General features: G+C 36.3%; 1 protein-coding gene across 1 annotated transcript in view; it reads left to right on the top strand.

The window, feature by feature from the left end:
- The window catches only part of KIAA1328 (KIAA1328 ortholog), a 208911-nt gene that overhangs the window by 75981 nt on the left and 111541 nt on the right, over positions 1-21389 (top strand). The window contains exon 6 of the mRNA XM_058676791.1: positions 4824-4951. Coding sequence (XP_058532774.1) covers positions 4824-4951 — 128 coding nt within the window. The remainder of the gene's footprint in view (positions 1-4823; positions 4952-21389) is intronic.

Genomic DNA, 21389 nt, shown 5'->3' with positions numbered 1-21389 from the left:
AGCAGATATAAACATGGATGTAAAATTGCTTTGTCTGCTAACACAATCAGGTTTTCTTTCTATCAGCAAGCTGTTTTCCATTTCATATGCTGTTTGTCAAAAGTTACATCATTCCTAAGTCCCAGAATTAAGATTTGAACCAAGAATGCTAGATTGTCATCAAGATCTGTACTTTTACTGACTCTTTATTACAACCTTTGTACTGCTTATGCTTCTTCCAGAGTATTCCAAAAGCTTTTGTTAAATGAGTGGGAAAAAACTTGGTAAGCCAGTTTTGCTACCTAGGGTGTGCCTCTTTCTAGCTCACAGGAGACTTCTTGGTTAACAAATCATTAGCTTATAGTAGTTTGTCACCCAACTTGATGGTCAAGGGCACATGGAGAGATAGGAAGCTCTTGGGAAGCTGACCTAATGCTTAGGGCTCTGCCTTGCCCTTGATAACTTAGGGCAAAAGTAGGAAGACAAGAAGAGATTGAATGAAGTCAAAACACAGAAAGAAACCCCAAAAAACCTATGTATATGGAAAACAAAGCAAAAAAAAGGCTTCCTTACAACTTAAAACATTTATTTTCTGATATAAAGAAAAGTTGAAGAGAATGGTAGTGAATTTCCATATACTTCTACCTAAATTTCATAACTGTTGAGGTTTAGCTAAATCTACTTTGCGTCTTCTCATATAGAAATTTATATTTATATGAAATTGCCATGTATGAAATATATAGATAAGTGTATAGATTTATTTACATATCAAATACATTAAAATGTGTGTATTTGTTCCTGAACTACTTGAAAATGGCAGGTATCATATGTTACTCCTAAATACTTTATACGCACCTCCTAAGAATAAGGATATAGTACTAGCATCCTATATGACCTCATTTTTTATGTTCCACTTTTTTCTCCACTTTTCAAGTTTTCAGATTGACCAAATTTGGCCCTGAATCCTCCTCACGTTAGCTCCTATTCCTGTGACACGACTGTATCTGACTATCTCTGAGCATTTCATTGTATTATACCATAACAAGATGTTTCAAGCTCACTTTGTGGTTTCCTTACCCTAGAATGGAACTTAGTTGTTTTTCCAATGAATTGCGGTTCCAAAAAAGGAGAATTAAAAAAAAAATTACTAGTTCATCTTTCTCCCCTCACAGGAACTTTCCTTCATTTGGTGCTGTATTGGATTGGCGTTACTAAATACCAGATCCAAGTGTCTGAGGTGTCAAAGGCAAGACTGGGCCTCCTGGCAGCTTAAGCCAATTTCTCTCTCTCCTATTAGGGGTACTTCCTCTCTCCACTTCAGGTTCTTCTACCATACAGAGTTTTTTATGTGTTCATCTCTCTCTTTATTCTGCTTTGATCTTTAGCTTTATTTTTCCATACATTGCATTTTCAAATCAAGACTTAAGGCTTTGTAAAATGAGCATTACACAATCCATCTCAGTTGTATAATTCAATATTTAGGTATTGATGTGATCTTGTTTAACACTAATTTATGCTATGTTGTCATAGGAAGAGTCTCTTTGAAAGATTGTGATGACTGCTATTTTGCCCGGTTTTAAATGGTGGTTGACAGACTCGATTGCATTAAATTCATGTCATGCTTTGCTGTATACTTTCCCTTAGGTTCATTTTACTACGTCTGTTGCATTTTTCCCCTGTCAGTTGGCCAGGACTGAGTCAAATATATCTTCTTTTCATTGTACCCCCCAAATCCGTGAAGAAGGCATTTTACCCACATTTTCTGAACATAAATCTCTCTCCAGATGGAGATCTGAAGTCTCATTGTGCCAGGGCGGACAGAAAGGGGGGCATTTTGAAAGCTGGTGAATCAAGAAAGACATAAAAAATTGATAAAGATAAGGCTACCTGTTTTTATATTCTGCCACATAGCATGTGTTTAAATGAATTTGCCTATAATTTGTCTCAAATGCTGACATTGGACTCCTAGGCTATATAATTGGGCTTGATTTTTCCAGAGTAAAATTCATACTCTGTGACCAGACTAATATGTTCACCTACTATAAACATTACTGCCTATGGTAACAGCTAAAATAAAAAATTCTTTTTATATACATAATAGCTGGCAGAGACTGCTGCAGCCTCCACAAATCATTCCTGTCTTTTGGAAGCTGCTGCCAAAAAGTGAGGAAATGTAAAACCAGCCTGGTGTAAGATAGATGGACTCTGAAAACTTATTAACTTACTAACTTGTTTAAACACTGTTCATATTACTGTTACTTTTACTATTTTAAGATACCAGGTTTTAAACAAGCTCTTCTAATAAATATATTGTTTGAGGTTAGTGAAGTGTACTGTCACTGTGAACCAGTTCTTCTGTAAGCTATCTCTGACTACTTTTTGTTATGGCTGTTAAAGGTTAATAATGAGGATAATGCAGTAATTTTATTTATGCAGTCATGATTGGCAAAAGTTATTAGAACAGGAATCTTTCCAGAAGCAGTAATTAGATTATGAAAATGATAGGGGTGCTGAAATTAATCACCATTTTTGTCATTTAAAAATTATTCCTGGGGCCAGCACATTGGCTCAACTAGCTAATCCTCTACCTGCAAGCACCAGCATCCCGTATGGTTGCTGGTTTATATTTGACTGGTCCACTTTCCATTCAGTTCCCTGCTTATGACCTGGGAAGGCAGTAGAGGATGGCCTTGTGACCCTGCACCCAAGTTGGAGATCCGGAGGAAGCTGCTGGCTCCTGGCTTCGGATTGGTTCAGCTCTGGCCATGTGGGGAGTGAACCAGCAAATGGAAATATTTCTATCTGTCTCTCCATCTCTCTGTAAAACTCTCTTGACAATAAAAATAAATAAATCTTTTCTTTGAAAAAATAATTTTTTCTACCCTTAGTCATGATGACCTGATGTTATGTGTGGGCAGTGATTCCTATAACAACAATGTATATGATTAATCGTTAAGAAGAGATTCAGAATGATCTGAAGAAAAAGGGTCTTTGGGGGATTAACACAATGGGAAGTAAGTATCAGAACTCTATTAGATAGGACCAAATCTAACTATTTAACACTGTTAGATAGGGTTGTTTCCCAGACACCTATTTATGAAGGTAGTGTTACCTTTTTGATTTTGTATTTTCATCCTGTATGTTATATGAGTTTTAGTAGCTGTAAAAGAGGGCACCCCAAGTTAGGTTGCTATGATTTTTTAAATATTAGATTATAAAATGTGGAGAGTCATATGGGCATAAAACTTTATGGTGGTGGCTTTTACTGATGATACAGTCACTTAGTGATGTTATATAAAACAATACCAAGACTATGTCAAGTTACAATCCCTGTATGTTTAACTTCCACTTGGAATTTTCTAACTACATTTGGCATTAATTACATTTACAGTAACAGTAACCATGTCATTATTCCTATTCCCACTTTAAAAAAAAATAAAATTTTTTGAGATAAAATTCACCTAACTAGAATTAAACCCTTTTGGAATCTAGAATTACATGACTTTGATTATATCTCCAAAGATGTATAGATACCTTCCCTGTCTAATTCTAGAACATATTCATTATGTTTTCCCTAAATCCTATACCTATTAGCAGTTACTCTGTATTTTTCCCCACCCTAATCCCTGGCAACTACTTAATTGCTTCCTGTCAATATGTTTGCCCATATCAGATATTTCATATAAATGAAGTCTTATAACATGTGGCTTCTTTTTGTCTGACTTATTATCAAGTGACATTCCTATTGTAGTATATAGCAATACTTGACTGTGGTAAAGTAGTAGTAGTTCACTGTATTGGCATTCCACAGTTTTACATTTTGTTTGTCTACTTCTCAGTTTGTGGACACTTAGGTTGTTTTCACTGGTGGTAATGCCGCTTTGACTTAACACGTGCAAGTTTTTGAGCAGATTTATGTTCTCAACTCTCTGGGGTATCTAAGAGTGGAGCTACTGGGTCACATGATAACTTAGTCTCACTTTTTGAAACAATGCTAATTTATTTTCTAGAGGATCAGCATGATTTATTTTCCCATTAGTGTCTAAGAATATTCCAGTTAATCCACCGCTTTGTCAGCACTTGTATTATTAGTCTTTAATTTTGGTTGATTATCATAGTATCTGATTGTGCGTTTGATTTACTTTCCCTAATAGCTGTTATGCTGATTATCTTTCCTTGTGCTTCTTGACAACTTATATATTTTTGGGGGAAATGTCAAGTCAAAGTCTTTGCCTTTTATTGATATTGGATAAAGCTATTAAGTTATATAAGATCTTTATACTTTCTGGATACTGGTCTATCACATATATGATTTTTAAATGTTTTCCTTTTATCCTAGGGGTCATCTTTCCTGTGCATAATGTGTCTCTTGTAACATAACAGTTTTCAAATCCCAGAATCATCTGATCCAGGGTTACAAGTATAAAATTTCACATTTTCTTCTAAGAATCTTATACTTTTAACACTTATATTTAAATCAATTTAGATCATTGAACCACTTTTAGTTAATTTTTATATTATTTGTATTATGTTATTTTTATATTTCAAATTATTGCATTCATTTGCTAGGGTCTGCTTTTGTTTTTATTTACTAAAATCTAAAGAATTGAAAGATAAATTTTTCTTTAAATGAGACAATCCTTGCTATTCTGAGAATTAATGTTTTATGATCTGGGGAAGAGGAATACATAAACTTTTCTTCTCACAACTTTATGCTCAGCTCATGCTCTTATCAAATAGCATTGCATTTCTGTGTCTGTTTTATTGAAATTTGCAAGAGAGCACCAATGGATGCAATTTAAGTCCTTTTTTAAAAAGTTTTTTCCCTTAATTTGACATCTCACCTCTTCAACTACAATATAGAGAATGCCAAGAACTTCTAAGCCTCTATCAGAAATATCTGTCAGAACAGCAGGAGAAGCTCACTATGTCTCTCTCTGAACTTGGTGCTGCTAGAATGCAGGAGGAACAGGTAAGCAAATTTGTTCTTATTTTTGTTGTCTTTAATAGATTAACAAGCCATCAGAAGAGTCATATGTCATTCACATTATTTTGGCTTACAGTGTATCACATCACTAAAATATACAAATCAGCATAAGATTGAATTGACATCTTTACCTCCCTCTTTCTCCTTTCCTTTCCTATTCCCATGGCCCAGATGTCAGATGTGGGCCACTGGGAAGCCTCTGGTTGTTGAAAGCACAACGGAAGTGGTAAAGAAAGTCCATTACACAGTTTCTTAATGAAGATCAGGTAGCTACTTATTGCTCATGGTTCTTGGACATAACACTAATAAGTCTTGCCGAATTCATATTTATAATTTTTGTAATAACGAAGGTGATTTATAAAGATGTTTAGTGAGTAAAACTGGAATGTTTTGCCCATTTGTGTATATATATGAGACATGTATAGGATATATGATAGTATTTGTATTTAAATATTTATATGTGTATCACCAAATGGCTTATATTATATAATTAAGTAAGTATTGAGAATCCTGCAAGTGAAGCATGGCATCTAAAGGCACACTTCTTACCCTCTAGCAACGAGTATCTTGTTTTACATACATGATTTTAAATCGCCAAATGGGTGAAAATAAGTCTTAAGGAATACACTAAGATATAGAAGAAAGAACTATGTAGGAAGATCAGACTCTCTCATATTAAGTTTCAAACTATGGATAATGTGACCAAAGTACTTCTTTCCCCTTTCAAATAATATCAAGTCCTAAAGATCAGTTGTGGGGCTTTTTTTTTTTTTTTTTTTTGCAACCTTTGGAAGAATATCATTGCACTTCAGCCTAGATATAACAGTTTCAGATACTTGTATAGAAACTAGAATTTTGAATATAAAGCTTGATTATATGAAAAATAAGAATGGTAATAATTTTTGCTGGAATGTGATATAACAGATTTATATCCTATTTTTTGTAGTCACAATTTTTTAGAGAAATAGCCAAAATGTGAATGATATGTTTATATTCAAATTAGAAATTGTTCCCAAAGCCAAATCAGGCTGCCTCACAACTGACAGGCCAATGCTTTAGAGGTAAAGAGTTGATACAGTTTATTCAAGAGGTGGGCAACTGAAGGTGATGGCAAATACAGTTTTCATTGAAACCATCTCAAATTCTGAGGTAGATAAACTTTTTGAAAGGAACAAAAATGGGAGCTAAGGGAGGAGACCAAAACAAGGGCAATGAAGGAGACAGGGCCAGCTACATTCAGGTTGGCCTCTGCTCAGGTGAGATGGGTCTGGTTGGAGTCATGGCAGTTACTGTCGTCCTGCAGTCATAAATCCAGTCCTCTGCACATGCTGATTGGGACCAGTGAGATTACTTTGCAGCTTCAGCACGTTTTCTCAAGCCAGCTTCTGGAATTCACAAGAAAATATTATTTACCTGTTAGGTTAAACTGAAGTCTATTAGTTGCAAAATTAGCAGTTAGCTTTTGTTAAACAAAATGGAATCATTTAAGCTACTGTTAGAACATATTTCCTTGTCCTGAAAGCCAAGATCCTAAAATGAGTTAGAATAAAGTGGCATCCAATTTTGATTATTCAGATTTTCTCTACCACTTTGAAAACAGGTCAGGTGGTTTTTAAAATGGCTCTTGCCTGTTGCTGTTCATGATAGTGTGAAGATCACATTTCTGATCTTTGTTTTTGCAGTTTTACACCCTCCCTGTCCTTCATGTAACTGTGTATAGAAGAAACAAAACTGTATGACAACTCCTTTGGCCAAGGGTATGGGAGGGGTGGTGTGGAGAACCTTTCATTTACCTACCCATATTAATGGTCTTGTTACCTCAAGATCTTAGACTGAAAGTCAAGGATTAGTCACTAGGGGGCCCTAAAGACAGCTGGATGAGAAGGCCTACCTTTTTTTTTTTTTTACTATTTATTTCTGAAATTGGATGAAAATATAGATTTTTCAGATATTAATGATCATGTATTTGAGTTTGTAATTTTTTTTTTTTAAAGATTTATTCATTTTTATTACAGCCAGATATACACAGAGGAGGAGAGACAGAGAGGAAGATCTTCCATCCGATGATCCACTCCCCAAGTGAGCCGCAACGGGCCGATGCGCGCCGATCCGAAGCCGGGAACCTGGAACCTCTTCCAGGTCTCCCACGCGGGTGCAGTGTCCCAATACATTGGGCCGTCCTCAACTGCTTTCCCAGGCCACAAGCAGGGAGCTGGATGGGAAGTGGAGCTGCCGGGATAAGAACCGGCGCCCATATGGGATCCCGGGGCTTTCAAGGCGAGGACTTTAGCCACTAGACCACGCCGCCGGGCCCGAGTTTGTAATTTTTTAGAGGTTTTAGTAGAAGCCCATTGTATTGAAAACTACCTCCCTGTTCCTTAACCTTGAAGAACAAAACAAATCAAAATAAAATCATAAGTAATAAAACCAAAGTGTTGATGAAGTACAGGCGGAGACCCCAGCCTCAAAAAGAGATGCTTTTGGATTTTCATTTTGACTTAGGGCTGACTGAGGAAAATTTGAACCATGTTATCAGGAAGTATCTGTTGGTCAGATTTGAGGTTATGTTACATAAACAATGAAAATAAAAGCCAGTTAAAGGCCTCTTGTGTAGCTCTGCAGTGGGAAACTCCAGAGGGAAATCTTCTTTTCTAATACCCAGTGGAGACAGTCACCCTATTTCCTGTGCTGTCTGGTTCTTTGTGACAAGCTTCCTAAGTTGAATGTAGGTAAGTCCCCTTCCTTTCTTTCATTTGGGAATCTGGTACATTTGACCAGCGAATCCGCTTCCTGGCAGGAAGAACATCATTGTGAAGACTGATCCTGAATAGGAAGGTGACCTGATTCTCTCCCCTTTTCCCTGGCTTCCCTGTGGAGAAGTTAAATGTCGTCTTTGTGTACTCACAAATCCACTGTGCCCATTTCTGTCACCCCGGCTTTCTTGCTATTTGTAAACCAGTGTTTCTTCATCCATCTCCCTCACCAGGTGTTTTTAAAAACAGGCATCCTGTTCAGGTGCTGTTTGTACTCTCAGAACCGAACATGGGTCTTGGCCCAATATTTCTTTTTATTTTCATTTAACAAATATTTGAGTCGTACATACTATGTGCATACCCTTACACTTGCTAAATTATTGAACCCTAACCCATTTTCACCGAATAGGAACCCCAGAACAGAGGGAATGAGTGTTTTGACCGAGGGCATGGTCAGTAAGTTTGTAAACTCATGATATGATGAGTTTGGTTCCATGGTTTGTTGAAAATAAAACAAAACAAACAGAAAAGCCCATTTTTAGACAGGAGGGTTAAGAAAATAAATATGTATGTAGAATAAGAAAAAGAATAAATAATTTTTAAAAACTTAAATGTCTTTATAAATGACAGTTTCGTTAACATAACGGAATCTATATGTTATATATCTGTGATACTACTGTAAACATTGAAGAAAATCTGAATATTGAGCGTGGTGGGAAAAGGATGTAAATGGAAGGCCAAGAGAAAAGGAATTATTTCCCTTTACTACCTAATACTTATAACTATTGAGGCTTTTGTTATTGTTTTTGTTGCTTGTTTATTATATGCAGATATTATGTAATAATTTTCCTTCTTCCTTTCTTTTTTTCTTCCTTTCTTCCTTCACTCTTTTTTTCTTCCTTCCTCCCATCCTTTTTAAAAATAAAATCTACAGCTGGTCCTGAAATTCATACTGAAATGTAATAGCTCAGTTAAGACTTAGTTTTATTTTGTAGTGAAGAAATGTGATATCCAAAAGATAGAAATCAGTGCAACAATGCACACCATCCAAAATGAAACCTATTCATATCTGATCAGTTGAACCCTAGACTTCAACGGAAAACCTAAGGTTGTAACATTTTTAAGAGAAACATTTTAAAAAAACACCTGACCTTATGTACCTTGGGTTAGGCAAATATTTATAAGACTCCATCACAAACAAAATTATGAAACAAAAAAAAAAATACAGGGTCTGGTGCAATGGCTCAAATTGACTAATTCTCTGCCTGCAAGTACCAGAATCCCATATGGTCACAAGTTCATGTTCCCTGGGTGCTCCACTTCCCATCCAGCTCCCTGCATGTGGGTGGCCTGGGAAAGCTGTGAGGACAGCCCAAAGCCTTGGGACCATGTACCCATGTGGGAGACCCAGAAGTTCTTGGCTTCAGGCTGGCTCAGCTCCAACTATTGCAGCCTTTTGGGGAGTGAGGTAGTGGATGGAAGATCTCTTTGTTTCTCCTCTGTAAGTATGCCTTTCCAATAAAAATAAATCTTTTAAAAAATTATAAACTGACTCCATCAAAATTAGAATACTACTCTTCTAAAATGCTGCTGAGAGGGTAAAATATTTGTACAATAGACTCTGGGAAAATATTTGTATTCCACTTATATCAAAAATATGTGAAGAAGTCTCAAAAAACTCAATTTTAATCAGATAAATCTAGAATCTAATCTAGTATTTCAAATATTTGTTGTTGGCTTTTAAAGATGGGTGATAAGGAACAGGTAAAGTAGTACAAATATACCTTTTCTATGTTTTCCTTGCTTGTGCCCCTTGTATTATTTGGTGTTTTATGTATTCTTATGGGTTATTTATTTGAAAGATTGAGTTACAGAAACACAATGTGAGACAGAAATAGTTATCCTCCATCCATAAGTTTACCCTCCTAACATCCACACCAGCTGGAGCTGGGCCTGGCTGAAGCCAGGAGCAAGGAACTACATCCCTCTCTTCTCATAGTGGGGTAGCAGCTGGGCCATCTGCTGCTGCTTTCCTACGCACATTAGCAGGGAATTGGGTTAGAAATGCAGCATCCAAGATTACCACTTATGCTCAAATGGGTTGCTGGTTGCTGGGGTCTCAGGAAGAGACTTAATCCTCTGCACCACAATGTCAGCTCTGTGTTTTACTGCTTATGTAAAATGAGGTAAGTTCTTTTGCTTTCTATTGGTTCTTACCCATTTCAGTTTCACTGTCCTAGTTTTGTTACCTCTTTGAAATTAACTTAGTTATAGTACAACACTAGCTCTTACTTACAGAAATCTAACTCGATTTTCCTAGACTGCCAGTGAGTTTCATTCAAATTGTTCATGTCCATAGAATAAACTAGTTGGTAGTCAAGATTCAAACTCAAGACTTTGTAGTCTTAAGATCAGCATTGTTTCTGTTATAGGTCAGTTTCTTGATGTTTTACGCAGAGGTGAAGACACTGTTTGGGGAGCCCTCCTCCCATATCAGAGTGCATGGGTTTCTGTCCCAGTTCCAACTCTGATTCCAGCTTCTTAATAATTTGTATCTTAGAGGCAAAGGGTGATAAGTGAAGTACTGTTTTTTTTCTTCAGCTCCAAATTAATCGTAGAAAACAATTCATATTCTTAGAATGTGTTAAATGCTACTCCAGTTAGACATTGAAGAGGAGGATGCAAGCCAAGATGACAGTAGATTTTAGTTATGGAGTTCTTGTTGCTGATTGGTAAAAGTAGCTATAACCATATTGTGGTATTAACCATAGTCTGGTTCCTACCCTTGTTCAACTAATTTTGCCACCTACACCATTTTTAGTATTTTTTAGCTCTATTTTGCTGTGCATCTTCATTTCTCAGAGATTTTCTACCATAAAAGCTTAACTAATTAACCATATGTCTTCCCTTAAATAGAAACTAATATTCAAAATGCAAAGTAGGACATTTCAGTTGTGGCCAACAAGTATCAGCTTCAAGGTCTGTGACTGTTCTCATTGCTGATACTTTTTTTTGTGGGTCTCATGTCTGTAAAAAAAATTCTACTCCATCCAACCTTCTACATTTCTCTTCCCCTACTTCCCAACTTCATTAACATTATGCTTAACATTTCTACTTGCTTGAAGGTTACTCTTCCAGCTATTGCTTTATTTTTGTTAAAGATGTATTTATTTTTATTGCAAAGTCAGTTATACAGAGAGCAGGAGAGACAGAGAGGAAGATCTTCTGTCCACTGTTTCACTCCCCAATTGGGTGCTGTGGACGGAGCTGAACTGATCCAAAGCCAGGAGCCAGGAGCTTTTTCCCAGTCTCCCTCACGAATGGAGGGTTCCAAGGCTTTGGGCCATCCTCAACTGCTTTCCCAGGACACAAGCAGGGAGCTGGATGGGAAGCAGGGATGCTGGGATTAGAACCAGTGCCCATATGGTGTCCTGGCGTGTTCAAGGCGAGGACTTTAAGCATCAAACAGGCACTATCATTCTTAGGGAATTTAAATAATGAACAATAGTAATGAATGAATAATTATACAGATTTAGGGAATGGATGGATATTTGTGAGACATACTAATGACTGATGATTGGGAAAATAATAGTTTCCCATTCACAGTAGATTGCTGAAGGATCAACTGGTAAATATCAAGACAGTGCTAACCTTGGTACTGCTTAAGTTTAAGACCATCACTGAAAAGACAATAGATAAGAATCACCCTTGATTGATAAGTCTTAGGGAAAATACTGATGAGGAAACAAGATACATGTTGGCCTTTTGCTCTGCTTAGAACATTTATTAATTGCAATGGAAAAAATCATAATTGTAGTATGAAGAAATTGTCCAGCTGTTCACAGTTACACAGGAGTAGTTCTGAAGAATCGCCCTTTTGTACCAGAAATTTCCATCTATAAAAGGAACCCTTGTTTGTAAGGTGTCTCCCTCTACATTGGAGGTGCGCTATCCTCTCTAGAGGGGAGATGTGACAAAAAAATCACTGGAGACTTATAATAGAGAAAACCCTGATGGAAACATGCTCAGTAAAAATAATATTTGTGTTGCTTATCCTGCCATATCAGCTTGACCAGGCCTCTGTTAGAATCCCCTTTGTGTCAGATAAAGATGGTGTTTAGGCCTCATTAAGCTATCCCTTCGCAATCTGATCTAGGAGCTGTACTCTTTTTCTCTGGGTTAATTCCAGTGTATACAGAAAGTATCCTTGTCATTGCAATTCTGCTTGTTTTTGTCTTAGCAAACTTTCTTTTGTTACAAGAAATCCCAGCTGAAACTTCTGAAGCATAGAGACAAAGTTACTTTCTCTTTTCTGTAACTTCTTTATTTTTAAATTTTTTTTGCTATGTTTTAATTTCCTACCTGTATTTGGTATTTATTGGCATTAGAGGGATCCTCTGGAATAGTCATGTCACAGAATGTATGCAAAAGAGAGGAAGACATGGAAATCAATTACTTATCCAACTATGCTGTAAGAATATCACCTAGAGTGCTACCTAGTAGAACTTTCTGTAATGAAGTATTTGATCTATGTGCATGGTCCAGCACAGAAGCAGGCATCACATGTGGCTATTCAGCATTGAAATGCAACTAATGAGATTGAGAAATTGAATTTTTAAAAATTATTTGCAATGTTAATAGTCATACATGACTATTACATTAATGTGGTTCTGGAGCTGTGATTAATGCCTGAATATGAGAAGTTTATAAGTTCCTGTAATCAATAGCTTAACTACTTAAAGAAATCAAAAAGATATGAGTTGCTCATGCCTGGGCTTATTACTGGAGGGAAGATCTGTGCTTTGCAGAAAAAATTTGTGATATACTGCATGTTTTTACCTTTTCTTTAACAAAATGTTATTGCTGAACTGAATGAAAATTTCAGAAGTAAAATGAAATGTAATTATTATAGGCTTGCTTTTTATAGATTATAGCAAAAGTCACGAAAAACTCAAAGTAGATGTAGACTTCCTGTTAGAGACTTAGCCTGATTAAACAAATGATGGATGTATAGAGAGAAGAAATAAAGGAAGGAAGGACGCTTGGTTAGATAAGAAAACAGTGCAAGATAGCCTATTCTGAATGCCAGGGGAATGGTACATTAAGTCTCTTTTGTTGAATATATAAATTGATTTGATGTTATCTGAGATTCCTTCCAGCTCTAACTTTTGTAATGCTAAACCCTAAGAACGCTGAGCAGGAGAAAATCTGAGAGTGGAGCCTTCAGATTAATTTAGGACTTGGAGCTTGCTGTTTGACTTGTGTTGTTATATGATCTTAATCTCCTAGGCCATATGAATGATTTCTGTTGTGTTAGGCAAATTTATTTCATTTCAAATGGAGTATTGATTTAAAAAATCTGATAAATACTCCCTAGATTGTGTTATCTTCCTGTTTGCTTTAATAATTTTAAGAATGATACTAATGCCTTTAATCATTCAAACATATGCTACTTATGCGATAACAAGTTAAGGTAATAGTCAAGAAAGGAGGATAAACATAAAATTATAAAAGGTAGCTTTGTGTTTATCCAAATATAACACTGGTTAACATTAATAGGGAAAAGAAATGATTTGAAAGTTTTTACTTTTCAAATACACCAGAGTCTTTTACTGTAAGTCACTGAAGACCTGTCATTGGCCTGCCATCCTACTCTAATTGATTAGCCAAGTTGGCATTTCCAGTGCTTCATTTGGACTGAGTCAAAGGATTAGTTGTTTAATGCTTTGTTAGTTTGTCAGGCTTTTTCTGTTTATTTAGCTTACATCTTTACACACTATTCAGATCTTCTAAAATACATGTGCTGTAGGTACAAATTGACTGACTGTGTCTGTTTGTTTCCTTTACCTTTTTTTTTTAACCACTGTTTGAATCTTCCTTGGTGTCTTTTGCCCAGAGAATTTTCCCAAGTACTCATAGCACTGTCTCATAGAATAGAATACCCACACAGAACTGTACGCCACCCCAATCTCATGGTTTTTTCTCCCCTAAAACAAGGAATCGTGGTAATCCAGTGAAGGTATTTCCAGGTCTCTAGCTCATTCTCAAGTTTGATCATTTACTAGGAAGACTGACGAGACTCAGGATACATTCATACAGCTAAGATTTACTTTGTGAAGAAAACCAATCAATGGAAAAGGTGTATAGGAGCAAGGGAAATTTCCCCTTTGTCCTCTGAGGGTTTGCTGAAGTGAGTTGACAATAGATTCACCAAGAGACATACACATTTATAAACATGAACATGTGGATGGGAAATATACACACATACAGACTGGGAAACTACATGAAGAGTTTGATAGTTAAAGCTAAAATAGCTACTTCATAGGAGTGGAGAGTGGAGGACTGTAAGCATTTTTAAGAGGTAATAAATGACTTCTTAGGGGAAATGAATGAGCCAAAGAACAGACAGTGGCCTAGACCAAAGCTGGACTGTAAATGTGTAATGTGTCTGTTCCTCAGTAGTGAATCATTCTTGGTGAATAAATTTCAAAACAGTCGCATTTGTTTTACAAGAGGCATTTTCCTTAATCACATGAGGGAACTTCAGATAGCTTCTTAATATGCATTAGGAGAGGAGGAGGATGAAAGAAGAGCAGCAGGTGAGTTGGGTATGTGAAGTAGAAGGTCAGAGAAACCTTTGTTCTGAAACTGTTTCTCTAGCCCATCATGTCAAAGCACCACACTTTGGGGTATCGTTTTTGAGCCCCCAGGTGGGATCTGGAGGAAATCATATAATCTTCAACAAAACACTTTTCCAAGTAGAGTTCCCTAGGAAATGCTTTGCTCCTCTGGCAGTGAATTGTGGCAACACCTGTGAAATGTTGTCCGCCTAGAAAGACTGTTCATCTTTTTAAATAGGTGCTGGTCATATCAAAACTTGTTGCCTAGAGTGTGTGAATTTCTAGATCCCACATGGAAAGCAGATGTTGTGCATAAACCACATTATTTGTACAAACCACATACGCACGGGAAAATATCTTTACCTCTTAGAGAATTGTGGAAATGCTTCTGAAATCCAGTTTGCTTTATTGCCAGCCAAGGAACAGCCATGAAAACATGACTTTCTAAGGAGAACAGGCTTGAACTGCTTTTCTGATCTTGATTGTACTTCAGGGACATTCAGCCTAGGAAATTTTAGCCTATGTTAGGCTGTAAATGTACCTGGTATCCTTATTGTCTTCTACTGACCATTACTGTCACTTAGAGATGAATAGAAATAGAGCGTATTCTATACCTACTCCCTTGTCTCTTAGGACCATTGCTGTTTCTTGTATGCCAGACAACCAAATTTTTCTTACTCTTTGCCACTGTTTCTTTTTTGAGATCTGCCTTTTCCTGAAATTTGATTGGATTTAATATTGCCCAAAAAACTGAGTAAAGGCTGATGTAGAAATAATGTTTCAGTAATTGGATCTCCAAATATATAGCATTGGTGTTAGTTAAAAAAATTTCACTTCTTGTCCCAAGTGATAATTTTATGTCATAGGGAATGGCAGAGATTGTCAACAGTGACAATGAAAGTCACAGACCTCAGTCCACTATGTCCTACATGGCTTTGGAGTTGTTAAGGAGGATTCAACTTAAACGGAACTGGTTAGAAAACCCTTTAATTCACAAAAAGGGGGAAAAATCATAAGATAAGCATCTACAGTGCCACTGATGGTCTGACTATATCCCCCTAAATTCACTGAATCTTCAAAGCAATAAAGTTGAGAGATGGGACCTAAATGGAAGTATTCAAGTTGTGGAGATTTTAATTTCATGAATAGATTAATGTGTTTATAAAAAGGACATGTGCGAATAGGTTTGCCCTTTCTTGTCTTTCCTCTTTCTGCTGTGTCATGACACAGCATTCCTTCCTTTGGGATACACAAGTCAAAGTGCCATCCTGTATGTAGCCCCCATACTTATTGCCTTCTAGATCTTAGAGGTCTCAGCTTCCACAACTATGAAAAGTAATTTTTTTTTAATCTTTTTGATCTTTACATAGTTGATTAAGGCTCAAAGTGTCAAGGGCTACAGGAAAGTGGGTAGTAAGACCATTGTTTACACACACTCTCTCTCTCTCTTTTTTTAAAGATTTATTTATTTTTATTGCAAAGTCAGATATACAGAGAGGAGGAGAGACAGAGAAAAAGATCTTCTGCCCAATGATTCATTCCTCAAGTGACCACAACGGCCGGTGCTGTGCTGATCCAAAGCCAGGAACCAGGAACTTTCTCCAGGTCTCCCACGCGGGTTCAGGGTCCTAATTTTTTGGGCCATGCTCGACTGTCTTCCCAGGCCACGAGCAGGGAGCTGGATGGGAAGTGGAGCTGCTGGGATTAGAACCAGCACCCATATGGGATTCCAGAGCGTTCAAGGTGAGGATTTTAGCAGCTAGGCCACTGTACCTGGCCCCACATTCTCTTTTTTCCTTCCTGTATCTGGGGGAAGGAGAGACAAAGGGAGAAGCCACACCCACCCTCCCAATTTTAAATAAATCATCTAATCTCTGATATTCTAACAGCCCAGTCTGAGAGACCCAGTCTTCTAGGACCAGTAGGGTCCTAGGTAACCAGGAAAGGTATTCAGAGGATACATGGATGCTTCTTAATGTTGCAAGTGAAGACCTAGTTGTTTCCATGAAGTGCAGGTACGTTGGTAAGGCAGACCAGATGTAATATTCATATGTTTAGGCATTATAAGGAGTTTATCTACCAAGAGAAAGGAAAGATTTCTCCTAATAAGGGAAAAGCCTAGAGTCAAGCAATATATCAGCTTTTACAGAAACAAGTGTTCCAGGTCCAGGTACTGGTTCAATAATCACAGAGAGCTGATAGGCTGCACCATGGCTCTTTCCCCAACAATTGAGCTTGTGCTAGTTCGTTGTTGTAAATTCAGAATCTCTGATGATGTTTTTACTAGCTTAAAGAAGTTACAAGAGATAGGGAGAACAGTGTTATTAATTCAAGCTAGCAAAATTTAATAGATAAGGAACAAATAATGTTCAGAGAAACAACTCATTTTAGAATTCAAATTGACAGAATAATGGCTGGGAATAGAACCTGCTCCCATCAATCAAAATGGAAAAACTTAAATTTGGGGGACATTAGGTAAAAGGTAACAGTTGTATGTTGCCTTAGTAAAGGGGAATAAATAGATCTAGACTGAGGATTTCATTTTACTGCAGCCACCCAACAGATTGTAAAATTGTTAAAAGATGTTTCTAAACAACTCTATCACAGAATGAAACCGAAGAATAGTTTTAGAAATATGAAAATATACAACACCCAAGAAGGTAAAATTCACAGCACAGTATTTAGACTCTAAACAAATACTGCCAAGCATACAAAAAAGCAGAAAATTGCAATTCATATGTAGAATATCAGTTGAATCGGCACAGATGAAATAATTAGCAAACGGTGAATTTTAAAACATTATTATACCTATATCCCATCACCTTACAACATCAAAGGATATAATGTACCAAAAATATACAAATTGTACTTCTGAGTAAAAATTACAATTTTAGACAGGAAAAATACACTAGATGGGATTAGCAAATTAGATATGGCAGAAGATAAGATCAGTGAATTAAGGACATAACATTAAATGGAAGAAAACCATTTTTAAGGTGATTCAATACTTTTAAGACTACTATAAGTGACTTCATGTGTGTAAATAGAATTCTGGAGTAGAGTTGTTGACAGAAAAAAAGCTGAAAAAATAATAGCTAAAACTTTTTCAGATATGTAAAGTATAAGCCTAGAAAGTCAAGTAAGTCAGTAAAACTCAAGTACATGCAGTAGAAATAACCAGGCATGTTTTTATCAAATCAGGCAAAATTAGTGATAAGATCATAAAAGCAATCATAGGGTAAAAAGATACAGAGAAATGAAGATATATGCAACAACACATTCTTTCAAGGAAATAATACAAGTGAGAAGACACTGGGACAGCATTTATGAAGAGACTGTGTGTGTGTGTGTGTGTGTGTTTATAATTTTTCATGAAATGGTTCCATAGGCACAGGAATTTCCCCTTCACCCTCCCACTTCACCTCCACACTGTTTTTCCTGTGTTACTTCAATAATAAAGTCCTTCAGCAACAGTCGCAAGTCTATCATTCAACTATTTAAGTGTATCATGACACTGTAGGTATAGACAGTGCTGGAAAGTCCAGCAACCTCTTGTCAGCATGTATTTAATGGTTTCATAGGGAGTCATCTTTTATTTTTCTGGAGTAGAGACGCATACTACAACATATCTTCACTTCTTGGCATACTAGTCTCCGTTACATCAGGTGTCAACCTAGAATTGTATACCCAGGAAAAAGCTATCTGTAATAACCAAAGGCAAAGTAGACAAGTTTTTCTCTCAGTTTTTCATAGAAGAACCTCCTGTCATTAATCTACTTTCAATTGCACCATCAAAAGTTATTCTCATGAAATACCAGCAGTTGGCTGACTCCAGGTCCAAGATGAGGTGTGACATGCTAAATAATTGTAAGAGTTTATATAGCAGAAGGAAAATATCATTATCAGGAGATCAACACTAAAAAATGTTGAAGTCTTTTAAAAAAGAAGGAAAATTGCATAAGATGAAAATGTTGAGCTATATAAACTAATGGCATATACCAGTGTGACTTCATGAGTAAAATATAATTTTCTTTTTTACAATGTATCTGTAAAAAGAATAATAACATGTATTTTAGAATTTTTACATGTATATATACAAGTGTATACACATACATGTGCATGACTATTGAGTAGTGTAATATGGAAGCACTCTGTTGTTTGATTTTTGTCTTGCATATAAAATGACAAATCAGATAATGGCAATCAGTGGTAGGTTAAACCCATATACCAATAACCCTATAGAAAAGTGATAAGTAAAAAGGCTGTAGAAATTTTTTAAAATTCAGCAGGAACAAGGAAAAATCCAAGGATATGCTGGGAAAATACTGCCAACTAGTCTGAGGTAGTTGGTATTATCTGACTGGTTAGTTCACCTTGTTGGTGGATTCTAAATTCCCACAACTTACTTAGAATTGATGTATTTTTTTTAAAAACTGCACCTGTACTGAACATGAGCATTTTTCATTTTACTATTCCTTAAAACAACACCATGCAACAACTGTTTACATAACATTTATGTTTTATTCAGTGTTGCAAATAAGTTCTAGGTGATTTAAAGTATGTGAGTGGGGTCAGGCAATGTGGCTTATATAAGGGATTAAGCTGCCACTGGGACACTCGAATCTGTGTCAAAGTGCCTGTATAAATCTTTTCCCCTCTGCCTCCAGTTATGCTTTCTGCTAATGCATTCTGGGCGGCAACAGGTTTTGCCCAAGTTCTTGAGCCCCTACTATACTCACAAGAAACACGGATAGTGTTCTGACTCCTGGCTTCTGTCTGCCCAGCTGTGAGTGTTGCAGACATTTGGGGTGTGAACCAGTAAATGATAGCTCAATCTCTTTTTGTTACTATACCACTAGGTGAAAGAAATGTTTTATAATAAAGTATAAGGGAAGATATACACAAGTTATATGCAAATATTACATAATTTTGTATAATGTATTTTAGCACCCATAGAATTTGGCACCCATGGAGCTCCTGGAACCAAATCCCTGTGTATACCAGGGGATGACTGCACTTGGGACAAAGATGGGACAACCTTAGGTATTAGGTCGATTTTCAAAATTGAATTTGCAATTAAAAAGCTTTTTCACAAAGAAAACTCTTATGGTCTGTAGTATTACAGGTGAAGTCTTCCCCCCAAAAGTGAATAAGGAATAATACCTTTCTACATAAAGTTTTTAGTAAATTCGAGAAAACGAAATACTTACCAGTGCATTCTGTAACTGATATTACCCCATGCATAAATGATAAACAAGAAACCATTATTTTTGTAGTGGAATGCAAGAGAGATGACACCACACTCAGTGTAGGATGTTAGGAGGAGTCTCTGTTGCCCAAGGTTGGCAGCAGCAGCTCCTGCTGTACTCTAGGAGCTACTGCACTGAATTCAGGGGTTTTAAAGTTCTCATCCTCCAATCAGAATGGGAGCTGCCAGAGCCCAAAGTTTTCCTGTAGTTAATCAACCTAACCTATCACCTTAGGAGGCAGGAGGGATTCACATTGTCAATTAACCTGATAGGCAGATGTTAACCATCAGCCAGCTGCAGGTTCTGATTTTATTTATTTTGTGTGTTTCCTGTTTTTTTTACTTTTGCCAAAATTTACCAATTTGTGTACTTATATATGTGTTGTTACTTTATTTTACTTAAACTGCTTTAAAATTATTGCAGGTTTTTCCTTTAAGAATTCTAGGTACCTGATTTTATTCTGGTCAGATCAAACTGTCTAAGCCTAGTTCAATTCTTTGTTTTCCCTAGTAATGTATTTTGTAATATGTGATGTATTTAATACTTACAAGAAGAAACAACTTATGAGCAGTTAGTATAGCCATTATCATAACAAGCTACATATTCCTAAGTGTAAATGTCCTGTTTTGATGTATTTTTAATGACACGTTATACAGACTTTAAATGTCAGCCTTTGTATTTTCATTCCTTCTGAAACTTGAATGAAGTTTATGTTGAAGAGCAATCAACTCTGATAGCAGTGACTAAATACCAGTTTCTCAAAATAAAATGTATATGAATCTTTTCTCCAGATAATTTGACTTGCAAATGGTTTTAAATGTGACATATTTATATTAATGACAGTAGTTTGAAGGAACAGCTATAAAACCTGAAATTCATGTTTTAACTTTCCATGCCTATTAATGGGCTATGGGAAAGTATGTGCAAATAACATTGGCTTACTTTGAATTAAATTGCTACCTTCCTGGCCAATAAATGGCAAATATCACTATACCTTGGAAATATAAGACATGTGGATCTTTGCTACACTGCAACTGTATATGTGTGAAAGATATTGCTATGTTATACTTTCTTAAGTCATATTTGGAAGTATTAGTTTATAATTAAGATCTTAACCTAGAGCTTGTTTTTAAATAAATAGGTTATTTTTCTGCTTATTCTTCAAGAAGTCCTTTTGAATGCCAGTTAACAATGTGAACTTGGGAGCCAGAATGCTTGGCTTCCTCGGTGGTAATCTGTACTACTAACTGTGATGGTGACATTACTGTCAGTTTCTTCATGTGCTAAGTGGGGGCGATGCAGTGAATATACCTCATGGGGTATGTGTCAGGATTGAATGAGTTAGGAGGTAGAAATCGAAAAGAATAGTGCCTACCATGCAGTTAATGCTATGTAACAGCTTGCCCATTATTATCATTGTTACTGTAGTGTTTGATTGTATTTAGATTGTAAAGTGGATTTCATTTAGATTGTGAAGTGGTTGGTTTTTCTTTTTTTTTTTTCCACCAAAAGCATTGTCTGTCAAGAAATACCCTTAAATGTAATTCTCCATTTTTACGCTGAGCACAGTTAGCCCTGAAATAATATGTCAGTTGAAATACTATCATAACTGGTGCTTATTCTATCAGTCTTGGAGTACAGTGTTCACCTGAGTTGGGGACTTTGAGGATAAAATTGAGTTTGGTGAATTAACAGATTTTCTTATTGTCTGAGAATAACCACTAGTGTTCATTAGATTGAAAAACACAAGGGAAAATCATACTTTATAAAGAGGATTGCTGTGTTCAATTGTTCTTCAGCT

The sequence above is a fragment of the Ochotona princeps genome, chromosome 18, assembly GCF_030435755.1.
Source record: "Ochotona princeps isolate mOchPri1 chromosome 18, mOchPri1.hap1, whole genome shotgun sequence".
In the NCBI taxonomy this organism is placed as follows: domain Eukaryota; kingdom Metazoa; phylum Chordata; class Mammalia; order Lagomorpha; family Ochotonidae; genus Ochotona; species Ochotona princeps.
This window is presented reverse-complemented; position numbering and strand designations above follow the sequence as displayed.